Here is a 17,910-nt window from a genome sequence, read left to right as displayed (position 1 = left end):
GTCTCGCCTTCAGAGATTTATGGAAATTGATTTCCTTTTACAGGCTAGTAATGGTAGGACTTTATTTAATGTTTCGCCAATGCTGGAGCATGCACTGGATAAGAGTACATTTGAAGCAGCTGTGATGGTTGGAACACAACTTTGTTCCAGAAGCTTGCTGCAACAGATTATTTATTGTGTTGGGGGTGTATATGTGTTTTTTCCTCTTTTAACACAGTCTGATTTGTATGAAAAGGAAGAAAGTGGACAAGATACTTTGCTTACACCAATCACAAAAGAGCGTCTAACTGCTGAAGTTATTGAACTTATAGCTTCTGTACTAGATGAGAATTTAGCTAATCAGCAACAAATGCTTCTCCTTTCTGGATTTTCAATACTGGGATTCTTACTGCAGTCAGTTCCACCGCAGCAACTTAATCTGGAAACACTTTCAGCTTTGAAACATATGTACAACGTTGTTGCAAATTGTGGTATATTTGATAAATTCTTTTTCTTTTGAAGTGTTAAATGTTTGTTTGAATTAATTTGCTTGAAATTTGGTTCTTAACCGCAGTTGGCTAAAGTCATGTGGTGTATATATTAATATTCTTTGGTTCCCATCCAGGCTTGTTCGAGCTGCTCGTGAAAGAAGCTATATCTAATATATTTCTTAATCCGCTTATTTGGGTCTATACTGTCTACAAGGTGCAACGTGAGCTGTACATGTTTCTCATCCAGCAATTTGATAATGATCCGAGGTTGCTTAAGAGTCTGTGCAGGCTCCCTCGTGTTCTTGATATAATACGCCAATTTTACTGGGATAATCCAAAATGTCGGTATGCTACTGGAGGCAGGCCTCTTGTGCATCCCATAACCAAACAAGTTATTGGAGAGAGACCTTGTGAAGAAGAAGTACATAAAATTCGCCTCCTCCTACTTAGTCTTGGTGAAATGAGTCTCAGGTATGTTAGTTCTGCTATCAGCTGCATGCATTTCTTAATTTGTTTTGCCACCCTTTTTAGTGATATTTATGCTGACATTGCAGATTTATCTTTATGTTCACTTTTTCAAATCTTTACTCAGAATATGTTGGTGATATGCAGGGAGCACATTGCAGTGTCAGATATAAAAGCTCTTATTGCTTTTTTTGAGACAAGTCAGGATATGGCATGTATTGAAGATGTTTTACATGTTGTTATTCGTGCTGTTTCCCAAAAACCACTGCTTGCTTCTTTCCTAGAGCAAGTCAATTCAGTTGGTGGCTGTCACATTTTTGTTAATCTTCTTCAAAGGTATGTATTTAACAATATTAAGTATAAGTGAATTTTTATCTGATGAAGAATTCCTGTTTTAACATTGAGAGATGAAACTATTCCGTCATTAGGACATTGCTTCTCATTCTCACAACTATTGTGGCTATTCTTTCTTCCAAGTACTTCTCCTAAGGTGTCACGAAGGCAAATGAATTGGACAGAGAATTCCTTAGATATGAGGAATGATTCCATGTTGATGTGTATTGGCAATAATTGCATTTGTTTAATGTTTTAAAAACTGTATCAGACAAGATGATTGTACAGTCACCCAACCAACTTCATAGGTCATATAACTTCAAAACCATCCCAAAAGAAACTTGTCAATTTTCAAACCACTAATTTGACTGGCAACCCGTGTGATCCATTATTGCTTTTGGTAGACCAGGTTTATTCCTGATATAATTGAAAATTAGCTCTCAAATCTCATTCAGAAAACCTTTGAATCCTGAGGAGTGTATTCAATTTCACTCTCTGCTTTCTTTGAGAGAGGCAAACAGGCTCAAATCAATCTCTCTCTCTCTCTCTCTCTCTCTGTGTATGTGTGTCTGGAACCATTAAAGAACACCGAATAATTTATTGGCACCTGTTCGAAGTATTTCAAATATGGGAAAGAAATTCCATTCACGTAATATTTCCAAAGAGGTTGCAAATGGATCTGCTGGTTCACCAATCATTGATGGTTCTAGAACTGGAAGCCTATGTTACATGTGTGTTTGTGTGTGTGTGTGTTTGGTCACCGGGGGGGAGCCAATGGATCAGTTATGCCATTATGGTATCTCCAACGACCAGAGGAATATGCTCTATACCACTAAATATGCACGAATTAAGAGAAAGGCGGGGCGGGGCGGAACTCTACCCACCAAGACAAAACTTAATCATTCATCTTTTGGAACTACTGACCTGGGGAATACACAACTCCATCGAAAAAATGAAAAAGAAAAAGAAAAATGATATATCTGTGTTAATGACTATGTCCTTGTCAAAACCTTCCAAAAGATAACGCATGTGACTGTTGAAGGGAATGTCCCATTAACAGTACCCAATAACACCTACGGGTCAATGGCCCAATGGTATCAGGCCCCTACTTCGCAAAGGTAGGTCAGGGGTGCAAGCCTCAATGGAGGCTTGGGTGTGTGAGTACCAACTAAGAAAAAAAAAACCCAATAACTGTTTTTTGGAATGACCAAACTTCAAAGCTGCACCCATCAAAGGCCCGTGGTCACCACGTTCTCCCACCTACTATGCTGGCTACTTGTATGCAAACTCCAGCAGCTCTCTATTTCTACTGAACCTTGGACTGTACTTCTAAATGTAATATTCCACGGGACTCCATTCTCCCAATTCCTGTATAATCATCGACCAAACCTCCCCCATCCATTCTAATCTTATTAAGTCTAGAAAAATAATTTGAAGAGCTCCATTCCACACGAAAGGGAAAGATGCGTGTCTAATTCCCAGTTGGGATGTGGGGTAGTTGTATGTGTTTCATACTTTATGAAAAAAGTGATCTTTGTTTCTCTGTTTTCAGTTTCTCTTTGGGGATATATGATTTTGGTAAAGATGTAACCTAATTTATACAACAACAAGAAACGAAGCCTTTTCCAGCTATTTGGGGTCGACTACATGAATCATATTTTTCATTTCGCTTTATATAAAGCCATAGTCTCACTGAAATCACATATTATAATATCTTTCTTTCCTAACTCTACCCATGTTAACTTTGGTTTTCTATTTCCTAGCTTTACACTCATTGTAACCATGTCACTCTTTGTAGCTGGTGCACTGAAAGGTCTTCTATGCACATGTCCAAACCATGCTAACCGAATTTCTCATTTTGATGGTACTTCAACCATCTCATGAATGTGTTTTATTCCAATTCTATCCTTTCTTGTCTTGCTGCACATCCATCTCAACACTCGCATTTCCGCCAGACTCACCTTATGCATATGTTGTTTTCTAACTACCCAACATTCTGCCACATTGAGTGTGGCTGGCCTAGTAGTTCTATATAATTTTTCTTTAAATTTTGGCTGGTTACACTATCACACAATATACTAGATGCACTCCTCCATTTAACCATCTTGTGTTGATCCTATGACTAACATCATCTCCAATTTTCCCTTCATATGGATAATTGAGCCTAAATAACAAAAATGTTCACTCTCTTGTACCTCTTGATTCTCAATCATCACCACATCCTCATTTGTATTTTTTTGATTTACTAAAGTTACACTTAATATATTCAGCTTTATTTTAAATCCTTTTAATTCTTGTGCTTTCCTTCAAATCTCCAATTTGACATTCGCTCCTTCTCGTCTCATTAATGAACACAATATCATTTGCAAGTAACATATACCATGGAATCTCATCTGCAAGTGTCTTGTTAGCTCTTCCATAACTGAGGTGAAAAGGTACGTGCTTAATGTTGACCTTTGAGGGAAGAAGCCTTGAGTAATTGTAAATTCACTTGTTTCCCCCACAGTCGTTAGCTATAGTTACACATCCATCATGGACATCCTTTATTTTGTTAATATATCCCTTTGCGACTTCTTTATTTTCTAAGACCCTCCATATTAGATCTCTAGGTTCTCTATCTTAGGCTCTCTCATAATTAGTAAAGAGTAAAGACCATATGGAGGTCTTTCTTCTTCTCTTTATATCTTCCCATTAGTCTCCTTAATATGTAAATAGTCTCCCATCTTTTACCTCCCCATTATGAATCCAAGTTGAATTTCCTACATTTCTTTTTTATTTTTTATTTTATTTTATCAAAAGCAAGACTTTATGGAAGCAAATTTTGGGATCACCCCTTACATCACCAGCCACATTGTCTTGAATACATAGAGGAATAGCACACACAAAAACTCTCTCTAATCTACCTCTTAAGCCCCCAGCCAACCGATGAACCACCCCATTGGCACCACGGGGCACGAAGCAAACCGAGAAATCTCTATGCTCTTCAAGGCAGGCTTGAATATCCTCGATCACTGCAGCAATACTCATCGGCACCATACTGGAGAAATTAACTGCCTTCATTACTGCTTCTGCATCTCCCTCAAAAATAACTCTTTCAAAGCCCCATTCTATAATGATAGAAATTGCCTTTCTCAACCTTAAGGCTCCAGCAAGGGAAGGATCAGTCACTGAAGAATGGAAGAAAGTGGCCACTCGTAACACAAACCCGGCCTGATCGCGCAACTCCAACTCCACAGTTGCCCGTTGCCAACACCCCCCCCCCCCCCCCCCCCCCCCCCCCCCCAAAAAAAAAAAAAAATACTTTGATGACTTTGAACATAACGCAGCATCAACATTTACTTTAACAAACTCCACTGGAGGGACTCTCCACACCACACTCGAGATCAGATTACCTGGAATTCCATTCTCTTGAGCAACAAAATTCTGAACACCAGAAAATTTTTACCCATAAATATCTCAGCAAACTCCCAAAACATGGCCTCTGCTGAAGTCACAATGTCCCTTTCACTCCATCATTTGTTAAGAAAAATCCAATCATTTCTAGCTCTCCATAATTGCCAACAAATAGAAGCTGCCACACTTTTTAATACCCAAGTATTAGGACATGTATCCCACTGCTCAACCTGTGACCTCCACCATTGACCATGTACCACTTGAACTTCTGCAATTCTTAGAACTGATATCTTCCACACAACACTAGCTCTGTGGCACCTACCCAATAAATGCGCTACAGATTCTGGCTCAATTCCACAAACTGGACAAGTCATCGACTGGCATACTCTCTTCCGGTACTTCAGTCTCCCATCTTAGTCGTTGATGAATCCCTCTCCTGAAGTTTCATAATATGACTCGTTAATTTAATACAAAGAAATCATTACAACTTTGTATGCCCTGTCCTGAAGTTTCATAATATGACTCATTTATATATATATGTGTATTAATATACTTTTGCACCACTCATCAAGCATTCTCTTGGTTATTCTCTTATTAAACAATTTCGCTAACCAAGAGAATCCCCTAAACTCTAAACCAAAACTGGAATTCCATCCAGGCCTAAAACTGTTTTTAATTTCATGTTCCTTAATACGTTTTTAATCTCACAATCCTTGATCCTACGGAAATCATGGTATCCATAAAGTTACTATCTTTCTAAGCCTAAAATACCTAGCTGATTTTCATTTGAACAGTTTCTCAAAATACCTTTTCCATTATTCTTTACTTTCATCATCTTTTACTAAAATCCTTAAATCTTCGCTCTTGATGCATTTAATATGGATAAAATTTATAGTTTTTCTTTCCCTTAGTTTAGCATGTTTATATTTTGAAGCAAACAGAAAGAAATACAGAGTCTGCTCACAACAGTAAGAAAGAGTATATTGATAAAGGCATGGTTACCACAGATATATAGAGCGCTGTCCCTTTTATAATGAAACTATTAAAGACACTTCACTTCTGTAGACTGACTTTTTGGCTGCCCGTGGAGCATTAATAACAGCTTCTACTATTTCCATGACATTTTCATACTCTACGCCATAATTACTACTTAATAAACTTTGACTAGACATTTTTCAAGAAAATATTGACTGCATCACTTCCCAAAACAGCATAAATTATTTGCATCGAACCCTCCTACTTGAAGAAAACTTGCCCTCGAGTTTGAATCTATTTACCATGATGTATTGAACACCCAAACCTGGTACTCCATCCTCTGTTTCTTCGTTCCCGAACTCGAAAAAAACACACTTGTCTTCTTTTCCGTATCCTGAAACTTCACCTGTGTGGGACCAAAATTCAGACTCTTGGGCATGATTCACCATTGCTGTCCAAGTATTCTTTTGGTGGTTTAACTGATGTGGCAGCACCCAATTTTGCACTTTTGAACTGTATATGCTACTGACTTCTTTCTCTAGGAGGCTGTTCAGTCCAATTTTCACTTTTGTACTGCTTATGCTGCCGAATTTTTTCCTTTTGTCTCCTACTGTCTAGATTAAGAGGAGAAATGTTTCCATTTTGTTCTAAAATTGTGCTCAATCGAGAAATTCGATGTTGCAGATTTTGAAAGTCTTCTTTTGTGGCTATCTTGATTCCTTGTCTAGTCATAGATCTACAGTAATCACAGATCTTACTGGAAAGGTTCTGATACCACTTGAAACAAACAGAGATGAACGCAAAAGTCTTCTTACAGCAGTAAGAAAGACTAGGGTTACTCCAATCAACGTTGGAGCCTTGATTTCTAAAGGGAAATCTAGGAAAAGGCTTAAGAGAAATTTGTAATCTGAAATAACTCAAAATGATATTGATTAAGTCTTGGTTACCACAGATGCATAGAGGGCTGTCCCTTTTATAATAAAACTATTAATGACACTTCTTTTCTCTAGACTGACTTTTAAGCTACCCACAAAGCATTAATAATAGCTTCTTCTACTTTAGATTCCCACACCGTAATTACTACTTAATACATTTTGAACGTATCAACTTTCTGAAACACCAAAAATTATTTGCAACATATATATTATTCTCTCCACCTTTTGGACCTAGATTAGAATAAAGATCATCATATTCTCTAAAGTTATCTTCGCTTACGCCTTAGTACTTTTTAAACTTCCTTATTGACATTTTGTAATTTTCAAAGGTTTCTCTATTTCTGTTTTTTTTTTTTGCCAAGTTTTTAGGGCATTCCCGTTTTGTTTTTATGATGTTTTGGACTTGTTCATGCCACCACGAACTTCCCTTAGATAGTGACCCTACTCCTTTTGATTCACCTAGGGCATTTTTTGTTACTCTTTTAAAACGTGCAATCATCTTATTCCACATTAAATTTGCTTCATCTTCTACCATCTTTATTGCTTCATTTTACATCCTATTCTTAAATAATTCTACTTTTTCCATCTTAAACTCATCACCTAATTCTGGGGTTTATAATTATATTTCTCCTTTTAGAGTGTCCTTTTTTATACACACTCTTAAACAAGTAGTCTATATTGTCTAGTTGGACTCTAACCCCATGCGTATTAATTTGGCAATTTCTCAACTTGGCGGCTGTCTTTGTGACCAACTCTTATTTTTATTTTGTATTTTGTTTTCGTTTTTGTTTTTGGCTTTTTTTTTTTCTTTTTTTTTTCTCCTCTTCTTGATGCTTGCATTACTGACCGAATTCAGGCTCCTGGTAACCTGTTCCTCTGTCTCCCTTCATCTCAATACCTCTCTCTCTAGACTTCTTTCTATGAGAAGTACCATTGTTCTCACTTCATTTTTATATGTTTTTGTTTGTATGGTTTTGTACATATAATTCCCCTTGGAAAAAGAAGAAAATCATTAATATGCTTTCTGATATCTTTGTTTAATACAGTAAGACAAATAATCCAATTTGAATTGCCAAAGAGTGGCGTTATACATTACTATAATGTTATATTTTAATAGAAATTGTTTAAATTTGTTACTGAGTGGAAAGAAATTGCAGAATTTTTTTTTGTTTTTTGGTTCTGAAGTATATTATTTTATTATTAAAAATTGATACCTAACTAGTATGTTTAACAGTGTGATGATGTCATAATTTACATGTAGTGGACCAGATGTAAAACCACAAAATCCTAAACTGATTCTTTTCTATTTCATGGTTAGTAATATTTGACTTTTGCTTCTTGCGTTGATAAGGCTTTTGAGATGGCACAAAAAGTTTAGGAGGCATGATTTGTTGCAATATAATGGAGAACTGATAGGACCTCAATATACCAAACAATCCCTCCCCCCTCCCTTCTCTCTTCTTTGCAAAATTACAGTTACCTTATATATTAATAAAAACAATGTAACAGCACTGGACACAATGGAATGACAAGATTATGGGTTGCACTAGTTGAAACTGTCATAATTATGTTATATCTTGAAATAAAAGTCCATGTATGGGATTCTCAAAATATAGTAAAATAGGAGGTAGATCTCACAATCTGGCAAACGGGACTCTTGGCGGTTCACGTTTTGGAGAAAGCTAACAAGGAGAACTGAGCCATTAGAGGTAGGACAAAGTTTAGAATTGGCACTTGCTATATTGTGGATCTCCATGGTTACTGGCTTAGTAATAGTTTTATTTGCTTTTCTTAAATTCGTTTTAGTTTTAGAAAATTTGTATGCTTAGATGATATATTCCAAAGTAGAGGCATCACAATTTTGCACTTGGATATATCTACTTATGCTCTATATATTTTTCCTCCTGAATGTGAAATTGGTATATATTACAAATAAACAATGTAGTACAGATTATAATAGTGAAGGCATACCTTCACTTTAAGACTTCGGAAATGAAAAAGACCGATTCCAGTAAAGTGTTAAACCAAAAAGATACATTGTGCAATCCTCATGTCTATAAAATGGAGTTTGGGTCTTCCAGCCTTAGCCTAATACTGTTCAAGCCTTCCCAAACAGAGTTCAAAGCAATCTCAAAAGATGTATTCATATTCCCATCTAGGAGCCTTGAATTCTTCTCCATTCTAAGTTTCCAAAGAGCAGCAGCAAAAACACACTGAACAAGTTTTGACTTGGTAGAATTCGCAGTAATTAATTGCAAATTTAAACTAGTTTACTGCTGAAAAGAATTCAACTCCACAGTCCAGCTGCAATTAAACAGATCCATACACCATTTATAAGTAGCAGAAGCAAGAGGGGACGGCAAAAACAAATACTCAACAAAATCTTCACCATCGTAGCAGTTATGACAGATAGAAGGAAGGAGAATAATTTTTTCCTCCAAAACACAAATGGATAAACTAAACTGTGTAAAATCAAGCAAGAAGAGAAAATTTGATTTGTATAATTGTGAAACCTTTAAATTTTTTAGTGTACTATACAACTCATATTATCATGAATCTAGTATTTTGTGAAATCTTTTTTTATTTTTTTATTTTACGTACAGTGGATCTCCACACCTCAAAGGGTATATAGTTAGTAGAAATATAAAAAGAAGAAAAAGGAGAGAATTGTGTAATGCTTGAATGAGATGAATCACGAATCCACAGCTCTAGTATTTATAGATAAAAAGAGCACATGCTCATATTACAAGAAAGGAAACTAAATCAAATCACAACATATTCTAAAACATATTCTATGGCGTATTCTATAGCATAATCAAATCACTGCTAATATGGTAAGTCATTCCAAAAATCGTAGCTATCATACATGCCAACATATGCATAGTCAAATCTCTACTATTATGGTAAGTCATTCCATAAATCGTGGATATCATATATGCTAACACTCCCCCTCAAGTTGATGCGTGGATATCTGAAACGCTTAACTTGGATAATGCATTCTCAACGCCCTTTATAAGAATGTCTGCAAGTTGTTGAGAGCTTGTGACAAATGGAGTGCAAATTTGATCAAATATGATCTTCTCTCGAATGAAGTGACAGTCCACCTCTATATGCTTAGTCTTGTCATGCTGAACGGGATTTGCTGCTATGCTAATGGCAGACTTATTGTTGCAGTAGAGTGAGAATGGAAGCGATACTGGAAGGCACAAGTCTGTCATCAAGGTTTTCAGCCATAGCAACTCACATACCCCAAGAGCCATAACCCTATATTCTGCCTCTGCACTAGATTGAGAGATAACATCCTGCTTCTTACTGCCTAACCAGCTCGACGGTGAAGCTTCTCGCTGGCGATTCTCTCCGGCCAACGAAGGACGAGCCACCAACAACTGATATCTGCAAGGGAATTCTGTTATGCATCGACCCTATCTCAGTGTCGCGACCTTACCTCGTCTCAACTTCCGTGGAGATATCAAAAGCTGTTCTATAGGCGATGATTTGGTTTTCAAGGTTGATCATCAAAGCATTAAGGAGCGTGAATCTGTTCTGCGATCATGTCTGGTAGCTCGTTTCAATAGAGATGTGGGGTGTATTGAAGGGATTAAAGCGTGGGCGACGAAAGTTTGGAAGGTTTCGAGCGGGGTGAAAGTTTCTTCCCTTCCCGACGATCTATTTATGTTCAGGTTTTCGTCGGAGGTTAAGGCTTTAAGGGTTTTGGATGAAGGAAGGAAGAGATGGGGCGAAGCATTGTTATCCATCGACATCTGGTACTTCGCGGTTGGATGTTCTGCAGTGAGAGATCGTAACATACGAAGGGTGATGATGTTTGGCTTGTCCCTTCATCTTTGGTGCCATAAGTTATTTGAAGCAATTGGAAATTTATGTGGTGGATTTAAAGGCGTAGAGGCTGACGTTTCGGCGAGTGGAGAGAGAATCCTTCTCTACGTCTCCGCCGGAAAAATGATGCCGTAGTATGTTTTTGTTGAGGATCAAAGAGGGGCCTTTAAGGTCAATTTGATTGAGGAAGTCACACCTCGCATCCTCCCGAAGTCTTACTATGGCGTTGGGGAGAGCCCTCACATCCTACATGTTGCAACGATAATCAAAGGAGGTCGGCGGAATTTACAGTTTCGTCAGGGCCTCAAAGGAAAGAGCCAACTGCATGACCATGCGCCTGAAGCAAGTAGAAAAGGCAGATTTAGGAGCCGTGTCAATCATGCCCTTGATCAATGCCCAACTTCTCGTTTTGACCGCTTCAAAGATCACTAACCACGTGGCCGAGATCGTGGCATTAATGGAGTCACTCGTGCAATAGCCGCTGCTAGGCCTAAGTATGGGCCCGAAGCACATTCTGGGCTTTCTTTGTCTAATGGGCTAACTCATCACGTCCCTCAGAAGATTAAAAGGGTTGTTAATTGGGGGCCAGCAACCAATTATCAATCTCTTTCCTGAATGAGAAGTCCAGCTCACATAATTTGGCAAAGCCCAACCATGAAGCTGAGAGGTTACATAATGGGCCACATCTGAGCAATCCAAAGAGACAGGTTACGCGGGGGCCCATTTCTTTTCTTAATTCAAAGCCCAGCCCACCTTTCTCTCATTATATTAGCACCTCGCAGAGTCCACGTTTAACTGGCATCCCTGGAACTGTTTGGAACTCGCTGGAGAAGAGGAGATGGATAAATCTCTCTGCTGCCGCGGCTGGTGAAAGACCTGTCGAGAAGGGGTCTCGTCATTCTCAGTGTTGTGCCGACATTTCTTCTACATTCTTTTCTGATAATTCACAGCCAATGGGAAGTACTAGATTTCCGTCTCTGGACTCTCACAGTAATCATCATGGAGTTCGATGGTCATGAAAAGAAAAGCAGAAATGGGTTCCTACTAACGGCTCAGGTATGTCTTTAGATCTTTGGAGCCCCTTTACTGTTCCACCCACTTCTTCTACCCCTTCTTGTGAAGTGTTGCGGGGTGACGCAGATGTTATGGAGAAGAGGGGTAGGTTGCTAGTTCTAAATTCTGAACATAATGTTGGGTTGAATGGAAAGGAAGTTTGCGAGTTTGCTTTTCCTGGGAAGTTGGATATCGTTGACAGTGCAGTCAAGGATCTGTCTGAAGAAGTTACGGTCTGTGTGGGAAGAGATCTGCAGTTTCTGCTGTCCGGTGGTGAGGCCGTGGCTTTGTTCAGAAAGCTTCGATTAAATGTTGCGTTGAAAGGTCTTAAATGCATGCCTTTTGCAATGGATGAGGAGAATGAGGTTGGTAGTTTTGTCGGATTGAGAGACTTTGTTACAGATTCAGATTCTGTTTATAAGTATGACAAAAAGATTGAAGAGGAGATGGCTGATGACTTGGGGTCTATCCAACAGGTCTGCTCTAATGATCTTGCACCTTGGTTGGAGAATGACTCTAACATCTTAGTGGAGGAACCCCTAGCAGTGGTGCGACCTGATGGTGAGGTTACTGATTTGGGGAGAGATTCGGTGGTTGACAACATTGGAGCTAGTAGTGATTTGTTGGGAGTATCTTCAGAGGGTAATGATGATCAAACTTTATCTATTTTTCATGCAATTGTGAAAGGAAATGAAATAGCAGTCACTAATGAAGTCATAAACACGAAGCCCATATCGTCTCGGAAAGGGATTCAGGAGATCAAGAATCTCATCTCTGATGTCAATTACAATAAGAAGAAAGGCGTGGTGATGGAAAGGGGTAGGACTAGGAGTAGGAGCTTAAAGAAGGGGGGAGGGGAGTTAATCTTATCTGGTTTTTAATGAAGTTACAAATCATTATTTGGAATGTTCGTGGTCTCATTGACCGAATAAAAGGAGGGTGGTGAAGGTAGCTTTAAGGAAATGGGGGGCCCAGGTTGTTTGTTTGCAAGAAACCAAGATGGCATCCATTACGGGGTGGTTAGAAGTTTGTGGGGAGGAAGGTTTGTGGAATGGGAGGCCTTGGATGCTACTGGTTCTTCGGGTGGAATTTTAGTTATGTGGGACAGCAGATGGTTGTCTAGAATGGATGTGTTGAAGGGGAGATTTTCTGTTTCCTGTGAGTTTAAGATGGAAGAGGATAATTTCAGATGGGTCTTTTCTGGGGCCTATGGACCGGTTGTTGATAATGAGAGACCTATTTTATGGGAGGAGCTAAGTCATGTTCAAGGACTGTGTTCTCTACCCTGGTGCTTGGGTGGGGATTTTAATTCAGTCAGGTTCCCGTCAGAAAGGTCTGCTGGGGGAAGAAGGTCCATAGACATGGATCAGTTTTCCGACTTCATTGATGAGCACCTTCTCATTGATCTACCAATGGAAGGTGCAACCTATACTTGGTCTAATGGTAGGGACCCAATTACTCTCTTAAGACCGGACAGATTCTTGATCTCTGGGAGTGGGAAGAAAATTTCCGATGTTGTTCAGGCGGTATTAGAAAGGGTTACCTCTGATCATGTTCCTTTAGTATTGGACTGTGGGGGTTTGTGTTCTCGAAGAACCCCATTCTGTTTTGAGAATATGTGGCTGAGAGTGGAGGACTTCCAAGGGAAAGTTCGATCTTGGTGGGAAGGTGCGATTGTTACATGTGCGCCCAGCTTCATATTAATACAGAAATTAAGAGCTCTCAAAGTCGCTCTTAAGCAATGGAATAAGGATGTTTTTAGGAACCTTGAATGAGGAAGAATAGAGTCTTTGCTGAATTTTCTGAGATTGATCGACTTGAGGAGGCGAGCGGGAATGTGGAGTCTCTTTGTACTAGGAGAGCTTCCTGTCAGGCAGTTCTTGCTGAGATTACTAGTATGGAGGAGATTTCATGGCAACAAAAATCCCGGGCTCTTTGGTTGAAAGAGGGAGATCGTAATACAAAATTTTTCCACAGACTTGCTAATGCTTATAGAAGGAGTAATCACATAGGACGTATACGGGTGGAAGGTATGGAGTTGTGGAGGGAGGAAGAGGTGTGTAGTGGGATCGTTTCTTTTTATCAGAAGCTTTACACATAACCTTTAGGTTGGAGACCTAAGCTTGATGGACTCCCTTTTGAGGCTATTTTTGAGTTAGAGAGAGATGGGCTTGAGCTTCCTTTTACCAAAGAAGAAATTCTAAAGGCCTTATCCAGTTGTAATGGGGATAAAGTTCTGGGGCCTAACGGGTTTATTATGCGCTTTCTGATGGAAAGTTGGGCGGTTGTGAGAAATGAAGTGATGAGTACCTTTTAGGAGTTTCATTCTACTTTTGTCTTTGAGAAGTCGCTTAATGCATCATTTATTGCCCTCATCCCCATGAAGGGAAGCGCTTCTGATATTAAGGATTTCCGCTCTATTAGCTTAGTGGGTTGTATTTACAAACTCATAGCTAAGGTGTTTGGTCAAAGAAAGAGAGAAGTTATGGATGACATTATTTCAGACTCCCAAAATGCCTTTGTTGGAGGACAGCAAATTCTTGATTCAGTTCTTATTGCTGGTGAATGTGTGGATTCAAGGTTGCGCAGTAGTGTTCTTAGTGTTCTATGCAAACTTGATTTTGAGAAAGCTTTTGATTATGTAAATTGGAATTTTCTACTCTATTTGCTTCAGAGAATGGGGTTTAGAAGTAGATGGAGGACATGGATTGAGACATGTCTTTCGTCTGTCAAATTCTCAATTCTTGTGAATGGTTCTCCTACTGGCTTTTTCGGGTGCACTTGGGGTATAAGACAAGGTAATCCATTGTCATCTTTTCTTTTTCTTATTGTTATGGAGGGCTTAAGTAGACTTATGCACAGGGCAGAGGATCTTGGTATCATTAAGGGATTCCGGGTGGGAAGAGATACTGACCATCAGGTGAAGATTTCTCATTTGCTATTTGCAAATGACACTCTGATTTTCTATGATGCAGATGTGTCTCAACTTAGATATCTGAGGTGCATCCTGGCTTGCTTTCAGGCAGTTTCCGAGCTAAAGGTAAACGTAGCTAAGAGTGTGCTTGTCCCGGTTGGGAATGTTCAGGACATCTCTTCTTTAGCTGCAGTTCTTGGGTGTAGGGTGAGTTCCTTTCCTATTCCTTATTTAGGTTTGCCCCTAGGGGCCTCTTCCAGGATTGTGGGGAGTTGGACTATGTGATTGACAGGTATGTAAAGAGGTTGGGAGGATGGAAGAAGCAATATTTTTCTAAGGGGGCCAAAGTAACTCTTATCAAGAGCACTTTATCAAGCCTTCCCATATATTTTCTTTCTATATTCCAAATTCTATGCTCTATTGCTGATAAAATTGAAAAAATTCAAAGGAACTTCCTTTGGGGCGAAAGGGGAGAAGAGTTCAAGTATCACCTTGTTAGGTGGGAGCAAGTATGCAAGCCTATAAAGTTGGGTGGTCTTGGTATTGGACGATTGATTCCTTTTAATCAAGCTCTTCAAGGCAAATGGTTGTGATACGAGAAGGAAAGACACCGCCCTTGGTGTAGATTAGTGTCTTGTCAGTATGGGGAAGACGTCGGCGGATGGACTATAGGTCCGGTTTCTATTGCGGGAGGAGTCGGGGCTTGGAAATCCATTCGGAAGGAATGGGATGCCTTTTCCTCTCATATCAGATTCAGAGTTCGTGATGGTAGTTGCATTCGTTTTTGGGAAAATCTTTGGTGTGGGGATCAGCCTTTATGTCGTACATTTCCCAGACTACACAGTATTGCAATTGATAAACATGCCATCGTAGCTGACTGTTATCAGCTTGATAATAGTGGGATTACGTGGAATGTCATTTTCGGCATTCATTTTAGAATGGACTTGGAAGAGGAGCATTTTCTTGGACCAATTGTATCGGTAGGAAGGAATTGGCAGGGGTTATGACAATTTGACATGGATTCCCTCTTCTCACGATCGCTTTGAAGTAAGATCCCTGTTCGTATGTTTGTTTAATTTTGTATCCTATGATTTCCCATGGAAGACCATATAACGCTCTATGGCTCCTACTAGGGTGGCATTCTTTGTATGGACCGCTGTTTGGGTAAGATTCTGACGATCAATAATTTGAGGAAAAGGGGAAATTGTTTTGTTAATTGGTGTTGCCTATGCAAGCAGGATGGGGAGTCAGTTGATCATCTCCTAATGCATTGCTCTGTAGCGCACGATTGCTAGAATCTTATTCTTGGCCTGTTTGGCATGTGTTGGGTAATGCCACGTTCTACTAAAGAATTGATTCATGCCTGGAGAGGTTGTCGTGTGAGTAGGACTGTTCGTGATTATTGGAGATCTGTTCCACATTGTGTTTGGTGGTGCATCTGGAAGGAGATAAATAGTCGAATGTTTGAAGGGAAAGAGTCGTCTATAGCGACACTGAAACTTTTTATTATTTGTTCTCTCTTTAGTTATGTGAAGAAGAGTTCTTGTTCCTCTTCTGATGACTTAATTACTTTTTTGGATTCTTTGGGGCCTTGGACCCCGGTTTCTCTAATGTTTATGGGACGCGTTCCCCTATTGAACGCCTTTTTTAATTCATTCTTACTTATTAAAAAAGAAACATTCTGCTTCTTATTGCGCCAAGTAACCAAGTTACCACCAATAGTGGTACAATAACCCGAAGTTAAACTCCTATCTGAAACTGATCCTGCATAATCAACATCTGTCCAAGCCTCAACACGTAAGTCACCATGATTGCCAAACAAAATACCATTGCCCGGACACCCTTTTAAGTAGCGAAGGATCCGAATAGCTTCATCAAGGTGAGGGGTATGAGAAGAATGCATGAATTGACTCACGACACTCGCGGCATAAGCAATGTCAGGTCAAGTGATGGATAAGTAGATGAGTTGCCCCACAAATCGTTGATACTGACCAACATCTGACAACAAATCCCCCTCAGAATCAGCCAACCGATGATTCTGCTCAATCGGAGTATTAGCTGGACGAGCGCTAAGCTGACCAGAAGCAGAAAGCAAGTCAAGAACATACTTGCGTTGAGAGATGAAATTGCCAGCCTTGGAGCGAGCCACCTCAATGCCCAAGAAGTACCGTAGGGGACCAAGATCCTTAATCTCAAACTGACGGCCAAGATAGCTCTTAACCTCCACAATTCCGGTAGTATCATCGCCGGTAAGAACAATATCATCGACATACACAATGAGAACAACTATCTTACCGCCTGAATGACGTAAAAATAAGGTATGATCAGCTGCACTTTGATGGAAACCAAACTTGAGCATGGCAGTGCCAAAGAGATCAGACCAAGCTCGAGGTGACTACTTGAGGCCATACAGAGAACGACGAAGACGACATACCATACCAGAATAAGCAGGAGAACGAAAGCCCAAAGGAGGAACCATGTACACCTCCTCCTAGAAATCACCATTGAGAAAGGCATTCTTGACATCTAACTGAAATAGAGGTCAAGATCGAATTGCAGCAACGGAAATTAATACACGGATGGTATTCATCTTGGCAACAGGGGCAAAAGTCTCCTGATAATCTATGCCATAAGTCTTAGCATAACCCTTGGCAACCAACCGGGCCTTGTAACGAGCAACTGACCCATCTGGATTATGCTTAACTATAAACACCCAACCATCCCAATTTACCCAACCCTAGAAGAGTAAAAAAAAAATTGTAAAACTTAAAAATACCTGTTTACGATCACTAAAGCATAGTTGTTAAAGGCTCAAGGCGCACAAAAGCGCAAATGCCTCCTGGAGCCTGAGGCGCAAGGCAAGGCGCGCGCCCGACTGAAGCAAGGCGCACGTTGAAAAAAAATAAAATAAAACTCACCCAATAAAGTATTAAAGATGCAATAATATATATAAAGATGCAAAAGTCAACTAAACGAATTAATTAAGTTCAATATTACAGTGATAAAGCTTAAGGTATCATCATGTATCCACATTAATTTTGACTGCATTGAGTCATAATAGGAGTGAGTGATTGTTAATTTCAGTGTGTTTTGTGGACCAAACCTGCAATCACGATTGGCTAAGTGAACCAGGCATGATACCTTATTCTATAATTTATTCTAAGTATGTATATGCAAGTTTTAATAAAAAAACATGACGCCTAAAATATATCACATATCAATAAGTCTTAAATAAACATATATTTATTGCTTTAGTATTTTCCAGAGAAGCCAAACAAAAATTTAGATTCAGATAACTTTGAGTAGGTCCTCCATGAAGGAAGTGTGAGAACATCTTTCACATATATCATGATAAAAGTTGTTTGAATATTTGCCTTCTGTTAAAGAAAATAATTGTGTCTCCCTCTGTTCTGAGTGGTGAAACAACATCTCTATGCACTTGCTTTTGGGGAATAATTTTAAGTCCAATAGATAAGAGCACTCTAATCATAGCACTATTTATTCAAAAAAAGGACTATCAATGTATTTGATTATAATA

The 17,910-nt window shown here is 39.2% G+C and overlaps 1 protein-coding gene across 5 annotated transcripts in view; it reads left to right on the top strand.

Moving 5' to 3' along the window:
* The window catches only part of LOC132279629 (BEACH domain-containing protein B), a 146,646-nt gene that overhangs the window by 69,642 nt on the left and 59,094 nt on the right, over positions 1-17,910 (top strand). For all 5 annotated transcript variants that reach the window (XM_059781656.1, XM_059781655.1, XM_059781653.1 and 2 more), the window contains exons 20-22: positions 44-470; positions 605-941; positions 1,083-1,271. In XM_059781656.1, coding sequence (XP_059637639.1) covers positions 44-470; positions 605-941; positions 1,083-1,271 — 953 coding nt within the window. The remainder of the gene's footprint in view (positions 1-43; positions 471-604; positions 942-1,082; positions 1,272-17,910) is intronic.

The sequence above is a fragment of the Cornus florida genome, unplaced genomic scaffold, assembly GCF_030987335.1.
Source record: "Cornus florida cultivar Cherokee Brave unplaced genomic scaffold, ASM3098733v1 CherokeeBrave_3.0.0_Hap2_Chr10, whole genome shotgun sequence".
NCBI lineage: Eukaryota > Viridiplantae > Streptophyta > Magnoliopsida > Cornales > Cornaceae > Cornus > Cornus florida.
The sequence above is the reverse complement of the archived record's forward strand: the minus strand, read 5'-3'. Positions and strand labels throughout refer to the sequence as shown.